General features: G+C 41.5%; 1 protein-coding gene across 2 annotated transcripts in view; it reads right to left on the minus strand.

Moving 5' to 3' along the window:
- Nucleotides 1-2,381: 2,381 nt before the first annotated feature.
- The window catches only part of HLF (HLF transcription factor, PAR bZIP family member), a 35,913-nt gene continuing 17,704 nt past the window's right edge, over nucleotides 2,382-20,590 (minus strand). The window contains exons 3-4 of one of the 2 annotated variants that reach the window (XM_080560437.1): nucleotides 9,760-9,980; nucleotides 2,382-6,622 (exon numbers count right to left, since the gene is read on the minus strand). In XM_080560437.1, coding sequence (XP_080416563.1) covers nucleotides 6,407-6,622; nucleotides 9,760-9,980 — 437 coding nt within the window. In that variant the 3' untranslated portion in view covers nucleotides 2,382-6,406. Of the gene's footprint in view, nucleotides 6,626-9,759; nucleotides 9,981-20,590 lie in introns of both variants that reach the window. The other variant, XM_080560436.1, reaches the window with a different exon arrangement.

Here is a 20,590-nt window from a genome sequence, read left to right on the forward strand (position 1 = left end):
CACTATTTTGTGCATAATATGTAACATAAAAGGAAAATCAATCTTTATAGTAATGAAATCTATTAATGTATATTATATATAATATATATAATATTTACAATTAAGTAAATTCTGTTAAACACACAATATGAAAAATTAAATTTATATCTGTATGTAGATACACAGACATGTATATGGGATGGCGCATGTGAATGCACACAGAGTGGGAGGTGGAGGTTAGCATGTAAGTGCGTGTGTGTATTTAGTATAGCAAGCACATACTGTCCATAACCTATAACATTCGTAGTAAAAGCACGCCTTTATATCAGTAAAACAAAAATCTCTTTGTAAACGTGTATGTATATATAAATCTGTATTAATCAAGTAAATTCTACTAAATATGCTACATGAAAATATAATCATGGAATCTGTATATTTAGTTATATGGATATATAGGTATATAGATGGATACATATGTGTGTATATATATATATATATATATATACACACAGGGGGTGAGAGAGAGTGTGAATGTGCACGTATGTATAGTGGAACAAGTAAAGTTTGTGCCTGAAGTATTTTTTTCTATATCTCGATAGATAGATAGATCTTTGTATTAATAAAATCTACTGTGCGTATATATATATATATATATAAATATAAAACTGGTCTTTTAAAAATAAATTCTACTAAATAACATATATGAAAATATATTAAACTTTTATCCATACACATGTTTTTACGAATTATTAGAATATATTTTGTGCATAAGATATATTTTAACCCCAAACCTTTATGTATATATAACTAATATATATACATACATATATATTTTATATATATATATAAATATAAAACATTTTTAAATAAATTTAGCTAAATATGCCTGATGAAGATCGTTCATTTCTATATGGCTAGACACTGAGAGAGAGCATGTGTGTGTGTCTGTGTAATAAATTTCCACTGTAGATAATATGCAGCATATTAAAACAGACCTTTATATCAGTGATATCTGTCTTTTAGGTATGAAATTTGTCATTTTTTATCTGCTAGCTATTGTAGCCAGCAGGTGGAGGTGAGGGCGGTAATTCTCCCCCCCCCCGCGCTGCTCCCGTGAGACCCCCCCCCGCAGCGCTGCACTCAGCTCTGGGCCCCCAGCAGAAGGCGGCTGCGGAGCTGGTGGAGCGAGGCCAGAGGAGGCGGTGAGGCTGCTCAGAGGCCTTCAGCCCCTGTCTGTGGGGAGAGGCTGCGAGCTGGTCAGCCTGGAGGAGAGAAGGGTCTGAGGAGACCTTCCTGTACCTAAAGGGGCCTACAGGACAGCTGGGGAGGGTCTCTTTGTCAGGGGGCGTAGTGATAGGCAAAGGGGAATGGCTTTAAACTGAACGTCCTTCCCTGGAAGTGCTCAAGGCCAGATTGGATGGGGCTTTGAGTGCCCGAGCTAGGGGAAGGTGTCCCTAGCTTTAAGGTCCCTTCCAACCCAAACCATCTTATGGTTCAATGTTTCTAAGGTCTTATACATAATCAATATAACAGTATTAAAATAAATTCTGCTAAATATGCAATATGAAAATATAATTATTAAATTTCTATATAGACTTATGACAATATTATCATATATAACATAGATACCTTTATATCTATCAATACAAATATATATAAAAAAATTAAGTAAAATTCTCATCTATTCTATAGTAATTTATGGGTCTATATACATATATAGATACACATTTTAGTAACTTGTATAAAGTGTTAACTGTAAGCTATTTATACTGTCTATTGCATACTATATATTATATATAAAATATATAGCTGAAAGCATGTAATACGTATTATCTGCTGTTCTCTTACTAAATATAATGAAAATGTTTTGTATACTGTCATAAAAATACTGCTTAATATACAGTATTTATATGAATGTAGAATACTATGCACTATTTATAACTCGTGTATAAAGTTATATCTATATATCAAATGGTATATGATATAGCTTACACAGTATAATTATATATATAATTTTAATACTTATATGATTATATATATTTTATTGAAATAAAATAGAAAATGCTACTACATATGCTTCAAGGAGTAGCACATTACCTGATCTAAATACACACTTGGTGTGGTTTTACCCAGCATCAACACCTTGCGGCAGGGCCCCCAGTGCTGCTCTGGGGCTTGGTGACAGCAGAGCTGGGGGGCATCGTACATTTGCTATTTGCTGAGAAACCCCACATTACCTGGGGACCCCCTCCTAATGGCTGCATGCTCATGGTGGGACACGGATGGTGGCTACAGGAGCTCACAGATGGGTATATGGGGGAGAGGAATGAAAATATACCCGCCCTCCCCCCCCCCCCAAGGCCCTGAGCCCAAGCCCTGATAGACCAAAGGAAGCACACAGGTGAGAGAAGAAAAATTTAAAAGTTTATTAAACATTAAGAATAACAGACCAAAAAAAAAAAAAAAGGTTTGGGCTGAACAGCATACAGGATGCAATCCATTTCATGTCATACAGTTAATTTGATCTTATTTATTAAACTTGTATTTAAACAGATGCTGTCTTGTGGTGTTGCCAGAAATACGATGGTTGATCACTTGTAAGTTTTAATACATACATATTTCTTTCTTCACATAAAAAAAATCAACAAAATAAAAATAAACTGCACATCTCTATCATAAATCACATGCAAAAATAGATTTAAAGCAATAATTGGGGCTATTACAAACCCACCGAGGCAAGATAATCAAATGTTCGGGGTCCTTCGGCACTGCTTAATGCACCCAACTTCCAGCTTGCCACTGCAGCATTTGTGCTGTTAGGTGCAGGCAGAGCTGAGTGAGTCAAGCAGGAAGCCGAGCTAACGTGCATCCCTTGCATTCTGTTTCTTGCTTATGTGGATTCAAGTCAAAACTTTAGTTCCATGGTGCTTGGTTTAGTGACTTTTTAGCACCATTCAAAAAGGAAAAAGTAACTCCCTCCTACTCTCCGCCACGTGCCTTCCCAAGCAGAGTCCCAAGGTGCTCATATTCACAAACACATCTCAAATGCAATTTATTTTTAGAGGACATTCCTTCTCAAAAAGAAAGAATTCACTTCTAAGACTTAGAGAAAAAAAAAAGAAAAAAAAAGAAGCATTTTACCAATGCTTACGTTTTAATAGAGGTCAGTGAATTATTTAGACACAATAGTAATTATTCTGCAAATATATATATTTCTATTTTTATAAAATTAGAATTTCTTATGCCTACAAGCTCCTTCAAAGCCATCAGAGGCGTGATGATCCCAGCTAAGCTGACCTTAGGACCTGAAAATGAACTAAACTTTCTGGGTTTCCTTGATACTGCCATTCTGGGGAGACAGCCTGGTTGGAGAACCTGTGGCTTTTTTCCAGGTTTTAGCCCACACTTATTTTCTCTCTAGCTGAGCCTGGGTACTGAGCTCCCACAGTAAGAGGTGAGTGCTCAAGCCCCACAGGCTCCTATGAAAGTCCCCCAAAAGCCTCTCGATGCCCCGGTTGGGTGCCCAGGCACTGCCTCGTCCCACTGAGCTCCGAGAGGGTGCAGGGCTGCTGCTGGACGAGGTCACTGCTGGAAGCCTCTGCTCCTCTGTGGCCATGACTTAATAAATCTGCGATAGGCAACCTACAGAACTACCATCTCCCACCCCTTCCCTGCCCAAAAGAAACTAAATAATCATCTGCATTTTTTTTCCCAAGCTGCCTTTTATATTTTAAAGAACATGTTGTGGTCACAATGCAGTGCACTGATGGCTCTAGCTATTTACATACCAGCCCATTTCATATACTTAATTTCTGCTGTTCAGGCATCACCCCAAGAACACTCATAGCAAGGGTGATGAAAAGCTGTTGCTTTTTGCCATGTTGCTGCTAAAAAAAACGTATCCATAGCAGTGGCTGGCTGGCTGAGCCCCTCACTGTCACACAACCTACTCCAAAGGAAAAACCTAAGGTTTATTTCATAGGGGATATAGTAGATACACTGACTTGTACCAAACAGTCAGCCTCCTTTCTCTACCCATGCATCCAGTGGCTTATACTGACCTCTAGAAAATAACTTACTACACTTTAAACTTTGCTGCAGCACATGGAAATTCAGTTCACTGAATAAATGGTCCACAGGCGAGTACTGCACATTAAGGGACAAGTTGGGTGCGTTTGAGGAAAAATACTGAAAAAATGCCATTGATGTGAGGATATTTTTTTTATACTGAACAAAATGTTGGGTCCTTCGCAAAAATCTCCTGAAGCATGAATAATTATTTAATGGAATGAACAACCTTTTTATTTGAAAATAATGTGAAAACACTTAGAAAATTGTGAGCAAGACATGTAGCACCATATTTTCCTCACATGTTAATAACTGTACGCAGTACGTACAACTGTATACATGAACAGAGATATATATTAAAAAAATCAGTTGGAAACAGATTCTAGCAGCAGCAGCAGAATTAGAAAAGACTGTTTTTTTATTATATACCGTTTTTCTGCCTTTATAAAATATTGTATTGTCCAATTAATAGTTGACTAAAATCCATATTGTGCTTTGTCCCTATTAAACAGATTCTTTATGTGTTTCTGATGGAAAATAATAAAGTCTCTCTTTTTCAGTAATATGGAACATCCTTGAAAGCCGTATTACTTCCATAAAAATTTAATTTAAAGCACAGAACATGCCGGTGTGCCAGTGGCAGGCTTAAAATATTAAAGATTACAAAAAAAAAAAAAAAAAAAAACCAACAAACCCCTAAGCATTTCCTTTCTGTACAATAATGGAGAATATATATCTTTGCTATATATTTTAAACATGGAATAGCTTTTTCTCTTTGCTATATATAATATATGTCTTTCAAAATACATTGTCAGTATTTGTACTTGAAAAATACTGTACAAAACGAACATACTATAATTATTCTGTATAAACTTTATACATTTTATAATATCTATTCTTTTGGTCTATAGTAAACACTTAGATTGATTGGATTAACCACAGTATATGACAACACCATCCCCTTCTGAAATACACCAGTGTCTCTTACATTCATTTCTCAGAAGTCCACTTTATATTAGAACACGTGTTCAAAAGCAAATAGAGTTTAAAACACTAAAGTTCAGAACCATCAGTTCATGTCACACTCAAAACAACAATCACTAGGAAAAATGGGCTTTGCAAACCAGTGACTTCTTCTAACTGAATAAAAGTGATTTTTCAAACAGCAAGATATAATCCACAGAAAGTATATTACAAAACATGGGAAAGAAACAACTGAATTTAGGTTATTTAATTTGTAATCACAAAATGGAACTTGAAGAAATGCATAACTAACTGAAAACAGAAAAGCCCCTCTGATTTCAACATCGGATCTGATTTGATACTATTAATTTTGTTGTTTCAACTAATTATCCTGCTTCTTATACATGCGTTCCCCATTGCAGGGATACAATTAGCATGCTCACATTAATGTGACTTTTACTTTTTAAATTTTTTTTTTGTTAAAGACATGAATACTTCTGTTGAGTAGGGAAACCATCCTACGTCCACTAGGAACATCCGGGCAGCATGCGCGCTAGCGTACAATAGGATTATTGCTTCAGGTACAGACAGTGCAAAATACACACGCTGTGGTCTATCAATAGTACTCCTATCTACCTGGGGTCTGTGGAAATAAAAGGAACCTTAATAGCTATAGAGAAGCCATTATGGGATCTATAATGAGTATAGCTAACTCAGTCTAACAGCACTTTAAATCTGAAGACAATTATCACCAAAACTTAAAATACAACAAAAGCAATCTATAAATTAATAACTCTGCAGTGTAGTACTAAATTATTATTTGTGCACTTTATTAGCGTTAACTTTTCTGATTAGACATAAACAATAGCTTGTTACTCTCGAAAAACTGAGATCTACTTTTTTTTTCTTTTTTCTTTTTTTTCCTTTTTTTATAATTTATACTGGGATCTTTCCAAGTAAATCAGGAGGATGGAACTGGTTACAATAACATAAAAACCCTAATCTGAAGCAGCACTGAAAAAATATAATAAAAAGCTTACTATGGCGGTTCTCAACAGTCCAGGTAAAAATGTGGCACCCTTTGAAGAGGGCTTCGTAAAAATGGGAAGTGCTGAGATGCGTGCGCACGCACACACACACACACAACATACACACACACATACACAGACGTGTGAACACACGTGCACACATACGCAGGTACACGCATACGCAAACAAAAAAAAGAACGTAAGTCAGTTTTGTTTCTGCTTCTGGTAAAGTGCTGAAGACAGAAAGGTTGGTTTGGGCGTGGTGCTATCAAACAGGAAACACATTGTCCATCTATTCAAATGCCAACCCTCAACCGAAAAAAAAAAAAAAAGAAAAAAGAAAAAAACCCCGCTCCCCTCCCTTCACTTTACAGGGGGCCGTGTCGAGCTTCGTACTTCGCAAGGACGTTCTTGCATTTGCCCAGCTCTTTCCGCAGGTCGGCCACCTCCTGGCGGAGAGCCGAGTTCTCCTTCTCCAGAAACGAGGCGCGGATGGCGATCTGGTTCTCCTTCAGCCGGCGGGCATCCCTCGACCGCTTGGCAGCCATGTTGTTCTTTCTGCGCCTTGCCCAGTATTTGTCATCCTGCTCATTAAACACAGAAGGAAACAAACAAGATATTAGATTTCAGTAAACTGAGCAGCCAGCAGGATGTGCTCTCGGCCACAGCCTCGGGGCTAGGCATGACTTAACACCGCGGATTTTGCTGGCCGGGGCCTCTTTTGTTTGCCAGGCCTACGAGCCCCAACAACACCAGGCACTGCTGGGACAGAAGTTACAGATTTACACGGCATAACCCAGGCAGCGAGTGCAGAGAGCTGTCTGTATTTCTGCCAAAATGAAAGGGGCTAAGCCCCTCATCCTCTTGAGCATATATTCCTCCAAGCACAATCGAAGCGCTATTCCAGCAGTACAACCCATCGCACGTCTCCGCTGACCTAGTTATAGTTAGCACATCCAGCTTCACGTGTGATGACTCATGCTACCGGTTGCTGGAGCAGTACTAATTACTTCTTGTATGTCCCTGCTCATCTGTTTTGCCAGCCAACTCCTGGTTCGCTCTGCTTGTTGGAACCATCCATGTCCTCTGTCGTTCGGCTCTTTCCCTTTCTCTACAACATCCCAAAGGGTTCACGTTTGCACTCTAGAACAGCAAGTCACTGGAAAAGGATCCCTTGGCACAGCTTCGCAGCCAATTCAGGAATGGCAAAACAAGGACGGCTGCTCTGGTACTGTCCGCAAAGAGATTAGTACAATAGGCTTTGACAGTGAAGAAAAAAGCATTTGCCAGAAATAGGTCCACTCATCTCTAAAGTTTCATAAGCTAACACATTCCCAAAATCTTGTCCTTAAAGCTTTGTCTCTAGGACATCACCTTAGTTGCATTTGTGCATCAAAGACTGCAAGTCACTACTTAATTTCACTTGATTTTTTGGCTCTTCTAATGAAATGGCCTTCAGTGAAATGGCAGCTTCTGCACTGCTATGAAAATTAAGCCGTAGAAATCTGGAAACTCACTGAACACAAAGTGGGCAGAGTGTCTCAGGAAAAGGGAAATTCCATCCCCTGCAGAGAGCGATAGAGCCACTCAACACTCAGACTGCCTGGTCGAGCTCTCCAGCTCAAACTTGCCCTCCCAGAGTCACTCCTCCATTTTTATACGCTTACATTTGCTTAGAGTCTGAGCGCAGCCCTTGCTTCATCAAGCATCGCAGCACGGCCCCATATCCAGGGCAAGAACCAGGAGCCATCTGGTCCTCCACTGCACTGAGCAGGGAAATCCCCCCCACTGCCTCATACTTCTGCAGGAAACAAGCCAGGCCAAATGCTGCTGCTCTGCATCTTCTGCCGCTGCTTGCACGAGACAAAGCAAGAGCAAAACAACTGCTACAAGTACTCTACAACTGCTTTATACTAGTTTAGCTTTGTGAGGTGTGCAGCAAAGATGATTTGGAGTCAGTGCATCTCTAAATTGCTTTTCACCTGCACTTAGATAGGACCACCCCCCAAAAATCCTCTTAAAAACAAGCATGCAGCAAAAAGCTATGACCTAAATCTTGTTTATAATTTCCCATCTCACTCCACTCCAAAAAATCAGCTTTAAGCAATTTATTAGTGTGCCACCTAGGCTTCATCCATCTTTATTTTAACAAATTGCTATGGCAAATCCCTTAATCCAGACCCAAAAGAGGTAAGGCTGGCATTTCAAAATCACATGCAACCCAGAGACGATTGACTGGTCTAATCTGCTTACCCGCCCCGAGAACTCAACAGCCATTCCACACGCCAGGGCAGAAGCAGCGCTTGGGTCAAGCACTCTGAACTGAGTCAAGGGCATCTGATGTGAGTATCTCAGAGAAGTGAGGGACCCTGAACTGAACCCTTTCAGTCTTAGGCTGAGAACTTGGGTGCTCCACTGCTGCATGCAAGACATTTTCCACATCTGGTATGAAGCAGTCCAAGGGCACTTTTGGCAAAAGCTTGCTTTGACAATATAAGGACACTGAGCAGATATCACAAAATGAATGACACTGAGGGGCAAACTCCGGTCTCCTTACACCTGCGTAGCCATTTCTGTACTGAACACCTCTCTTTAGGCAGACCTCAGTACACTGCAATGCCAGCAGAGCATCAGAAGCAGTAAAATTTGCCTGAAAAATAATGGCACAGTGCAGAGAAATCTTTCTGAATGAAAACTGAGGACACCACATAGTGACACTACTGATGTTGTGCGCTCTTTTAGCTCACACAACATTATCCTCGAAAATAGTGAAGAGCATCAGCTTCCTTCCCTAATGCTATCACTGAGTGTAAACACATGCCCTCCCAGCCTCTGTGTGCACAGCTGAAGATTCCCACCAACACCAACAGGCTTTCAGTCTGTATCTTGGTGGGCCACAGCAGAATTCTTCACTGACTACTTTTGATAAAAAAAGACCCTCTTGGAAATCACATACTGGGAATAGAATTTTGCAAATAATGACAATTTTCACAGTTATTTGATAAACTGAATCAGCTGATCAATTTGTTCAGCTCTCTTCTAGCAAGTTCTTTGTTCTTCACATCTCAGAAGCAATGAGAAACATAAACAAGTGTTCTTCTTCTTTTTAATTATTACATTATTGTTGTATTATATTTTAAATATTGTATTAAAATACGCTTGCTGGCAGAATTATTTTGTTCTGCTTCCCTTCAACTAGCTTAGATCCTTTCACCTAGTTTAGTAGTATTTAGTGTAGTGTTCCCATTCATTGTTATACGCAGAGCTAAAGAAACTTCCGAACAAGACAAACTATTTCATTCTGTCATTATCAGGGGCCTCCGTGGACTACACCCTGTGAGGGAAGGATTCTTCCTTGAAGACTTTACAATCTATGCTGATGAGACAGACAGAGAGTGGAGGAAAAGGAAACATGATCAGACTGTTTCATAAGTGGGAAATATGGGACAAAGTAAGCTTGTCCAAGGTCACGCAGGAAGTTTCTGGCATACAAAGGAAATTAATATTGATCTCATGAATTTCAGCTGTTGATTAACGTATAAGGGGCATTCTCGCCTCAGTCCTCTTCAGAAATGTTAAGAGTTTTGTTCTACAACAAAGTCATAATTAGTATGGCAGATTTACATTACATGAAAAAACAGATTCATGCTATAAACATGTATGTGAGAGAACAACTGTCACAGAGTGTGTACAAACAATGTTGTCACCAGTTCCAATTTACCTTCAGGTCATCTGGAATGAAGACTTTGCGAGCTTTCTTAATCATTGGCTGTGGTTTCAGCTCTTCTTCAGAGAATTTGCGCTTACGAGGGTCAAACATCTCCTGGCCAGGAATACTGGAAAGAGCAAGATCTGCAGGGTCAGGTTCGTAGCCAACGGGAACTTGGATAGTCTCAGGATCAATGGGACTTGGTGTGTTTCGGTTTGTTGGCAAGATTTGACCTACAGAAACAAAGCATGTATTCAGCTATGTTAGAAGAAACTATGTAAATAATATCACTGAACATGACTTTTAGAGACTCTGTAAATAATTTACAAGCAGTAATTCTTTAAGCTTTCATTGCAACTTTGGTAGCTACTTTGGTTAAGTATTACATTGCTCATTTTGTAGGGTGTATATTCAGGTCCAGACATGCTCACATCATTATTTTCAAGATTGGTTCCTAATTCTGGTTGCCAATCTTGAATGCCCATTTAGGATCAATGAATCCAACAGAGCTGCACTCGAATACAGGCACAGGATTTACCACGCCAACCTGTGCCTCAAGACCACATCCTCAGGAACAAATCATAAGTACTGTAATTTAGGTCCGATTTATCCATTATGCCGTAATCCTTCCCAGTTTTCTCATACACAGACTTCTAGAATCTGACAGTGTGTAGTATTTGCAATAGGACAAAAATCTCATGAAAATGTACTGTCAAGCTGTGCTAAAGCACTCCACTAAGGAGATTGCTAAATGTTTTCTACGAAATCCTACTGGCAATGTTCTAAAAGTCAGTGAAGGAAACTAGCAACGTGAAAGGCTACAATGACTGCTTGAAAATGCTCTGCAAAAATGGAAGAACACTTATTTACGCGACATTGCTCTTTTATGATATATAAAATCTAGTTAAAAGGAGCCTACCCCCAGGAAAGCACTACATATCCCGTATTTTTGTTTTTTTAATCTTCGATATAGCCTTCAAGACCTCAGTGCTATAGCACCAATTCAGGCACCATTCCCACTAAAAATCCTATTTAAAATCTCAGCCAAAGGTTCCAAAAATAGGATCCTAAATTCAGCTGCCTAAACACAGACTGTCCCCATGGGCAGAATTTTCAGAAGTTTTCACATGCCTCAGAAGTACCAGCATCGCAGACTTCAGAAGAGGGCCTAGTGATTGAAGGATATATTCTTTTAAAATTTTGGCTACTAGCTAATTCACTTTGTCTTTACAGATGTGATGGCTTTCATAATAACTACACAAACATCCTGTGACTGCATAGTATTTCCTTATTTGTGTCTGTATCTGCAATATTTATGGTGTAAAATGGTAAACATTAAACGCCATTTCTAATTCCAAAACAAGGCCAGTGTTAACAATGTAGTTTTTATTTTAATCTAAAAGATTGCAGCAACAATATTGGAGCCACACAGAAAATGCACCAGGGAATTGCGTTGCGCAAAACGGGGCTTACTAGCAGAGAGCTCGTCTTTTGTAACTCCGATTTTAAAATAGCACTGATAAAATCAGCTTCCAGGAAAGGTTAGTAAAGGCCTGGGAGAAGAAAACAGGAGGATCAAAGTTATTTGATTAATATATATATATCTGTATGAGAGAGAGCGAGAGGAAAGAATTCGTCTGCCTGCACTGTGCCAGCCCTGCGCGTTTCCTCTCCTGCCGCAGGACGTGGCGCGCTGCTGCCAAGGCCCGGGTGCTGAAAACGCCGTGGTTCCGGCCATGCTTCTGGCGAGGGGCCTCGCTGGGTGGACCTGGGTGCTGGGTTTTTGGTGCTTGGTACTTGGTGTTTGGTGCTTGGTGCTTGGTGCTCGGTGCAGGCGCCTGGGCCCGCTCAGGGCCTCTGCCAGCGGTTGGTGGGTGAACACTGGCTGTAGGGGCCGGGCTGCAGGACGCTGTGGTGAGACTCATTGGAGAGGGAAGTTTTCATGGGAAGGCTTTCCAGCTAGCCCCGGAGATAACGGTGATACGTAGGTGTGTGTTTAAAACATTTTTATGTCTTTAAAGGTGACTATTAACCATTTTAAAGCCAGCCCAAAAGACTCGCAAAGCCAAGGCATTTTTGTAGCCTTGCTTTGAGCGGGTGGCTAATCTCATTCCAGATACATGGGCTGGCAGAAACAGGCTTATTTAAAGGATTAAATGCAGGAAAGCTTCCTTTGATGTTAGCACACTTGTATCAGAGCAACCAGACTATTTTTTAATGCATACAAATATATAGACATATGCATGTACAAATCTTGCAAATTCTGTAATGCAGCTAAAATGAAGCAAGCCACCAGCTCGGACTACTTCGTAATATTTCTGGTGAGCACGCAGGGTGTTCCTACAAGTCATGGAGATTGTGCAATCTGCCTCAGCTTTCTAATTGCCCTAAACAAAAGAGCCGGTATTGAAATATTGCTGAAGTTCTAGGTACATGGTATCAGCTCAGGTATTGTCATTTATCTGTAATGAGCCATATTACATAATTATATGAGGTTTGTAATCAGCAGTCTCAAGAAATTTTACAATATCTTTCTGAAGAAGGAAAGGGCAAAAATGATCCTTTCAAACATGGGAAAACAAAGTATTGCACCTTGCCCAATGCAACAGCACACACACACAAAAAAAAAAAACGTCAAACTCAATAAAGCAAAGAGCACTGCATTCCAGGTGATCTGGGAGAAGAACCGCCAGTAATCCAGAACTGCCTTGTTCCCTACCTGCGCCCGTTTCCCTTTGCCCAGTCTAAGAAGCCCTCAACACTAAAGGCCCAGTCCTCCAGCAACCAGAGACGTCCCAGCTGCCAGCGCAAGGCTCATACAAGGTGACTGCTTTCACTAATGCAAAACCTGACAAAATTACGCACTGAGCTGAACATTGCCACCTAGGAGGCTGAAGCCCGTTGCGCTGTACGGCACTTACACGGTCCCACCACCTGCACACCTCTGCCAGGCTGCGCTTGCTCCCCGTTCTGGTGCCCTCTGCGAATTATCAGGAACTGCACTGAGCACAGGAGAGTTAATGAGGGTGTATGAAACCCCAGGCAGAGAAACCAGTATTTCCTTGTCCAGTGTTTTACATTAGGCAACTCCTGGCACTTTGTATCTTTTTATTTATTCTATCAAGTTTTGCCAATAATACAAGCCAGGAACCTGTCTTCGTTAGTTTACTGGCTAATGGCCATTGCATCTATGTGGTGCTGGAACTCCTCGTAACCCAAGACGACGGCGTGGGCTGCGCCGGACTTGGCACTGGTGTTACTGCACAAGTACAGTATGTGGCCTCACGTTACACTGCTCTCCAGCCTCCTCTCCCCCTGTGTGCATGGCACTTTAGCTGTGCATCCTTCTGCCAAATTTGTTCAGGGTGTTATTTTTATGCACTAAATTCCTCGCAATCAGAGGTAGGTCAAATAAGAACAGCAATCTGAACGTCATGTGCCTAGCAGCCGACTAATCCTCACATCAGCAAGCTTCACAGCTGTCACAACATCCAGAGAGAGAGCCGGTCAGAGGCTGTGATGTGCAAGCAGTCAGCCAAGGAGGAAGCCTCCAGTGCCAGCCAGCAAGGCCAGGTGAAGGTAAAGCCCCTCTCTGCTCAACATCAGGAGCCAGATGCCTTTGCTGCCAGTCTCTGTATTATTTAAACACTCTGCACTCACGACAGCGGCCAAATTTTCACAACAGTGAAGTGGCTGGGCTGTTTAATGCACTTAGCTTTGTTCTCAATGGGGGCTGATGATTGCCAAGTGTTTTGGAAAGAACTTAGCCCCTCTAAGTTGCTGAAATGAGAGCTCTTGAGCATTGAGCTCTTTTGGAAATCCAGCTGCAGAACTCCACGGTGGTGGTGGTGGAAGCAAGCTGGGAACAATGCTTAATGGAAACTTCCCCTCATACCACCCCAGTGATGTGTCTCAACCATGGCCTGGAGAGACCACAACTATGTCAACACTGGCCTTTTGTCTGGAGCCTTTCCCACTTGTAGAGCTCCACTCAAGCAATACCGAGTATGCCAGGGTAGACACAGCTCCAGGTCGCTCCCGGCAGAGAAAGCAGCAGGTTTTGACAACCCCAGCAGTTACAGCTGCCCCAACATCTTGCCTTCGCTAATGCTCTTGGTGTTGCTCTGGCTCATATTAGCAACAGCGGAAAATTTTCCAGAAGGAAGGACTTGAACGAAAGTTGGCTGTTCTAACCCTTTCAGTCCTTCTCCTCCCAGTTGAGACTGCCAGCAAGGAAGTCGAATGTAATGGCAATATTTTCAGTGTGGTTCCTTGTTCAAAGAGAAATGGACTGAGGCCATTCACTCATGTCATCTAGGTCACTGAATAGCTGGTTAAAAAAAAAAGGAGCTTTTAATTGCTTGTGATAATTAAAATTCACAAGTCAAAAGTACAGTAACATTTTATGTATCTACAAAAGTACTTGTATATACCTACAAAACCAAAACACAGAGGTATTGTGGGGAGCTCAATCATGGTATCCTGATTAGTAATTTCTCCCTCTTTAAACATCCTACCAGCTGTGCCCAGGAGACTTAAGACGGAAATAACCTCTTCGACTGTACCACTGCTTGACAGACTTATTGTTTGTATTGCAAGAGATCCCTGATGAATTATGTAGAACTCAATTTTGAATCATTCAACTCCCATAGAAATGTGCCTGATTTTCAGAAGATCTCCCTTCTCACAGCCCTTCCACACTTGTCATCAGCTCAACAGCTGGATGGAAAACATCGACTGAGAAAAGAAAAGAAAAGGAAGTGGAAATGTTCTAATCAAAATATTTTTCCCTATTTTTTACACATATGATGTTGGAGGGAAGGAAAAGAGGAGTTTCTTATTCAATTTATTAACAGCCCAGGGAGAAAATATGTGTTTGCTAATCATTTTTCTTTTTATAAACTAAAGGCACTTTGGGTATGTCTGTTATACTAAATAGTACGGCAGTGCACTGACACATAATCCTCACCCAGAGCTGCTCTGGAGAACCCCCCTGCTCTGTTGATACCATTTCCAAACCGTTTATCCTGCTGGTGGCTGGCCAGCTATTTGGGATACTTCTCTCACTCCAAATCACAGACTGTCCCAGACTAATCTGCCATCTATTTCTGCATTAACTCTTTGTGCCTCCAGGCAAAGTCCCTTAATGCACAGCACAAGGCAGAGTTTAGGAATCGAGAGGCAAAAAAAAAAAAACAAAAACCAGGTATTAAAGTATTCTGGAGGCTTTTAACCACAGACAATATTTCGGCAGGTCACAAATCCTCAGTTATGACACTATAAGCTGCATTTTACCTTCCTGTCTGATTTCCCTGCTCTTAGGATTTTAGTGACTTCCTGAAACCAAAATATCTGTGTGGCCATTACGACCATCACCTGCACAACAAGCCACACAGCCTCATCTTCCAGCCCTCACATGGACAGGCAAAACCAGCCACTCTGCCTGGGGAGACGAAGATACCTCACCCTCGGGTGCATTTATGTGAGCAATTATTAGAGGAGCTTTATTTTCTTCCAAAGCAATAGCGTATTTCGCCCACTGCTCCAACCCCCACAGACATTCCTCTATTTCTTATCTTACACAAACTTCATTCTGCAGAACTTGGGGTGACTGCAAACCCTTCCTGCGGAAAGAAGTATCATAATCCAACGCAACCACAAGACATTCACTGCTCCTAACACACACTAAAAGACTGGCACTTGAGAGTGTTTTTAAAACATGTACTTTTTTAAGATATCAGCATTGTTTACAAATCTTGTGCATTTAATTATGAAAGCATTGTAATTTCCCCTCTCAGCATTGTGTGCCTCCTGCTCTGGGCCTCTGCACTATTATTACAGGCAGGACTGGTAGTCTTATTAAGGTTGCCTGACACTTCCCATTAGAGGATGCCGTCTTCAGTTCCTTAGACCTCTGCCAGATTACAACCGTTCTGTTTGGATTTGTATGCGCCAATTTATGTTTCTGCCAGAATGGTTCCTCAGCTTCCCGAAAAAGTTTCAGCAAAAATACTTTGTTTTGAACCTGTTAAAAAGTTCTGGCCAGCTCTTCACCAAACAGTGCTAGTGGTCTGATGGGGCCAGCGCAGCCCCTGGTGCCAAGCCCCAGAGCCCCCCAGTGCTGACCCCAGAGCCCCCTGGTGCTAAGCCCCAGCAGGACGCCGGTGCTGAGCCCCAGGGCCCCCGGCCGCCCCTCGGCCCCTCACAGCCCCTGTGCCAGCTGCAGGCCTGAGGGCCGCTGCCAGGCCCCAGTCTAGGCCCACTCCCTGCCAATGTGCGCAACATTAGGGTAGCAAGGAAGAAAATGCAGGTCGTCTTTTCCATTCACTTTTAAAACTAAATTCAGGCGATTCTACAAGACTGGTTTTAAGAATACACGGTCATGGTCACAAGAATCTCTAAGCTTTTGATCGCGTAATTCTTCTGTCCACAGAGTAGTTGTTGTTGTGGACTCACTCATTTCCCCCATTTTGACTTATCCAGATGGACCCACACATTATTCACCACAAATTACTCTAACCTCCTCTGCAGACACAACCAGCAACTTTTCAGGAGTTCGCTCCAGCATTCCTGACTCCTGCATCTGCGTGCTTCACAGAGAGGTTTTTTTCCCCTCAATCCTCACAGGAAAGAAGGGGCAGCCCTTCCTCTCTGCAGGTGAAGAAGAGAGGTATAGATACTTTAAATCAGATGTACGCAGCCTCTCAACATGCCATGGCATTGTCTGCATTTCACATCATCTGTCACTGACTCCCATTGCAGGCTGGGGGCTGTACATCGATATACGTGAGGGCTACCCAGGGTTTCAAACTGAGCTCCTCACGAAACGGGAAGCAAATACTCAGTGTGACAAGTTAATGTAATTAATTGACTTGCTCGGAATTCTACTAAACTTCATGGCAAAGGAAGTAACAAAATCCAGTTTCTCCAGACAAAATCGCTCCATCGTTACTGCCAGACTTTCCCTTCTCCTGCAGTTCCTCGTGTCCTGTCACATCTGCAGTAAATGAGGTCAAGATCCAAGATCCTACAGACAACTGCTTCCTTCCTGATGCAGCCCTGATTCAACCCAGAGCTGGTCTGACCTCTGCATTCAAAAGGGAAAGGCAAAAAAAAGAGGATATGTAATTAAAGCCTGTATCTCAGAGCAGATGAAGGAGAGGGCTGTGCTATCTGAAGCTGCACACGTGGCCTTCGTTCTGGTGTCTGCAGGCTTTTGAGGGCTTGACTTTGCAACTCCTGCATGTGGTTAGCATTATGTGCATGTAATATGCTATGCCTGATGGCCCTTCAAAAGCAATAAATAAATCCAAGGCACCACCAGGTAAAATTTTCCACAATGTCTACTGTACTTAGGACTCTGCTCTTCTGTAAGATCCACACTCTGAAAATCTTACCCTTGAACGCGCATGAAGGCAGCACTTTCTTCCATGAGGCCCCATTTCTGACAGCTACCAGGAAACCCCACTCAAAGCAGCTCCTGACAACCACTGTTCAGGACGCTGGAAGTAGCAGACCCCATTTGGAACATTTCACTTGCACAAATGCTACACAGAAAGCAAGGGGGTTGTCCTGCTCCTGGGACAAGTCACAGGAATTCATTTCACCTTTGGGATCCTTGAAAAGCCCAAAATCCACACTCCTCTTAAACTACTCATTTTTTGGTAGGGTGCTGCTTTCCTTACAAAAGACAGGCCAAGATGACATTTAGTGGGGACAGGGCCTGAAGAGAAGCTGTAGGGACGCAGGTGTTTTATTGTAATTCACACTCGGCTCAGAAGCACGTTTCACTTCAAGATGTTGGTACTCTCTGGTGCATTGGAGCTTCGTGACATCCTTCTGAGTATCATTTGCATATAGTAAGGCTCCTGAGAAGGTACAATTCTTCCTTATTTTCTTAAAGGGAAAGATCCAGAAAAGCATCAGAACTGTTAATCTGTTAATCCATTTCTCTTTCCTTAGACCCAGCTTTAGTAAGTCAATCCTCAACCAGCACACTTTAGCTGAGCCTCTGCTTTAGGTGACAGCCACATATGGCATCCATAAACACCCCTTTCAAAACAAAGATGGCACTTGTCCCCAGGTTGCATTCGTGTCACTGCCAATGTTCTCTGCAAGACTCCCGACCAAGTTCCTCTCACATTGTTCTATTTATTTGGCTAATGAACATCCAGGACAGCACGCTCCCAGTCAGTAAACAGGTCTCGCAAAGCCACCATGTAATCCTGAAAGCATATGCCACCCATGAGTCATGTATCTATTACCCAGTTCTGGTACCCAAGCCCATCTTGTTTGGGTGTGTTATCAAAACAGAGGTGAGTGAGATTTCAAATGGCATGGAAAAGCCACGTGAAACAGGTACATTTCCTCTAACTCCCAGTCAGTAGCTAATGGCAGGCCTGAGAGACAGACAACAGATGCTATCAGCTGCTCTCTGAATATATCCCTTACGAAAAAGGGGTCACTGGACAGAGTTACAGCAACTTGCAATCTCGCCTTCTCTTTTGAGCTGTTCTGTACACAGCACAAAGTTGAACTACTGCACTAGCTTTTTATTTTATTTACATTTATTCCCTATAAAAACTACACTCTTTTGGTGACAAAATTAAAGCTTTGCAAAGGGTGATTTGTGTAACAATCACATTTTAAGAAGTAGAGATGCCAGGAGGAGGATGCATTGTTCCCATAACCTTCTGTGTAACACTTAGTACATCTTTTTTTCTCTTCAACTTAATTTAAGACCCCCTAACACGGTTGGAGAAAAAAAAAACAAGCAGCAAAACCCCAAAACTTTTATTTTTTTTTACTGCCCAATAGCCACAGAGGCCTAATTTGGTTTCACATATTCGTTTTATTCTCAGTAAGCACAGACAAAGAAAGCACAAGGGCGTGTGGTTGTGTCTTCCCTATTGATATATTTATCTTCATTTATAAAGTATAGAAATGCATCAGTCATTGTGTAGAAAAATAAGTCAGAGGAGGAAGGGAAAATGTAACCGAGGCCTAGGGAAAATTCCAGGAGACCAGACTGTTGCATATGGACGTTACCAGTGGGCCTGTATTTCTCTACAGCTGCTGCACAGCGTAGGTTTTTGTAGCACATCAGATGCAGACAAAAAACAAGGAGCTGCAAAATTAAGTCTGGTAAAAAGATATGACGACATTGAACAATGGGCAAGACATCGTCTCATAAGTTCACTTTTATATGTAAGAGAGTCATCTAGCACCAGAAAATAGCTGAAAACGCTACGGTGTTGAGTGTCAAAACCCAAACTGATGCCTGCAGTGATTTCTGCACTCAAGAACTGCAGTCATTTTCGTAGAGAGATGAAGGTAAAATAAGCAAAACATCTCAGAGAAAAGTGACCAATGAAAACACCACTTACCAAGATCTTTAAGCTTTTATCTTTTAAAAATAGCTGTCATGAAATAGGTATATGATAGAATATTATTTGAAGAAACCCTGGAATTACTAATACTTATTTTCCTTCTTGTGACCTCCTCTTTTCCCCCAGTTTGCGTGTAATGGAGATTTTACTTTTTGCACACTGCTTGGTCCTCCACTGCCAAGCACTCAAAAATATTAAATAGCTTGAGTGTTGTCTTTAAGGCAACATGAACTGGCAAATCGCTTAGCAATTCACATAGTACGGAAGCTTTTAAATATGTCTGCATTTAAAATATATACATAAGCAAACAGGACTTTGTTTTCTGAAAGTTACCATTAATTGTAAGCCAATGGCAACCTTATTTACAGTAAATGTATTTTTAATACAGCATTTTTCTTCCAGTAGCCATAGCTGCAAATTTCAAAATTAGTTGCCAATCCAGACATCCCAACTTTCAAACAATATCTTGGCACTGAAACATTTCTTTAACAGAGACACTTCTACCCCCTTCAAATATAGTAATTTTGCCTGCCAGTGAACAAAGGCCTTTGTGTGCTGTGCTCGACGCTTGGCAGCAGCCAAACAAGCAGCTCAACACCATCCCGATCAAAGACAATGTGCTTTCCTACTTTCAGGGGCAATGTATCACTGCCATGCAACACCATTATTTAGGGTTTATCTGGGAGGGAGGAAAGGGATGGTGTACTTATCTTTGACAGCTTCGGTCTCAACAATCCTTACCATTTATATTAAAATATAACAGTGCCTTCCTACAAATAAGCTGATTCCCACCGTTGGATGATCTGGCTTCCTTTTTATGACGGTGGTTGTATTCTCTAAGTGGAATACCTAACAGACAGCATGGGTCTTACAGTACTTTGTTGTCCAAGGCTTCTGTGCGGATTTTTTGGGGGGCCCAACCCTACGCGTTCTGTTCCTCTGCTCACAGCAGGCCACGTGCTGCCCGTGCAGAGCTCCACAACATGCCCTGCTGAATGCAGGCACAGGTCTGCAGGAGCTGGCCATGTACCTGTGCCAAAATGAAAGGAGAAACATTGGAGAGATGTAAAGCACTGCAAGCTGAGGGCAGCAACAATTCACAGGCTTGGAAAATTATGTGGGCTTTACCTTTTACACTCCTGTTAACTCTGATTTTCATGAAGTAGGTGGTGTTGCTACAGCAACTGTCATATCACATCATTTCTGCTGTCTCTGTCACAGAGATCATCTTATTTTATCTTAAACTCAGATATGCAGTTCTTCCTCTGTTCTAAAGCTCTCTATTTTGGATATAAAAAATTACAGAAAACAGAGCGGCACCATATAAACGATACTTTTAAAAATGTAGTGAAGTCTGTAACATTTTTATTTGTTCTCCTTTTACATATGCAGAAGGAATAAAGAAAATAGCATTGACCATATTTACGGTGCTCCAGAGGTTCAGAAATAAATTA

Source organism: Anser brachyrhynchus (assembly GCF_964034855.1).
Source record: "Anser brachyrhynchus genome assembly, chromosome: 18".
Classification (NCBI taxonomy): domain Eukaryota; kingdom Metazoa; phylum Chordata; class Aves; order Anseriformes; family Anatidae; genus Anser; species Anser brachyrhynchus.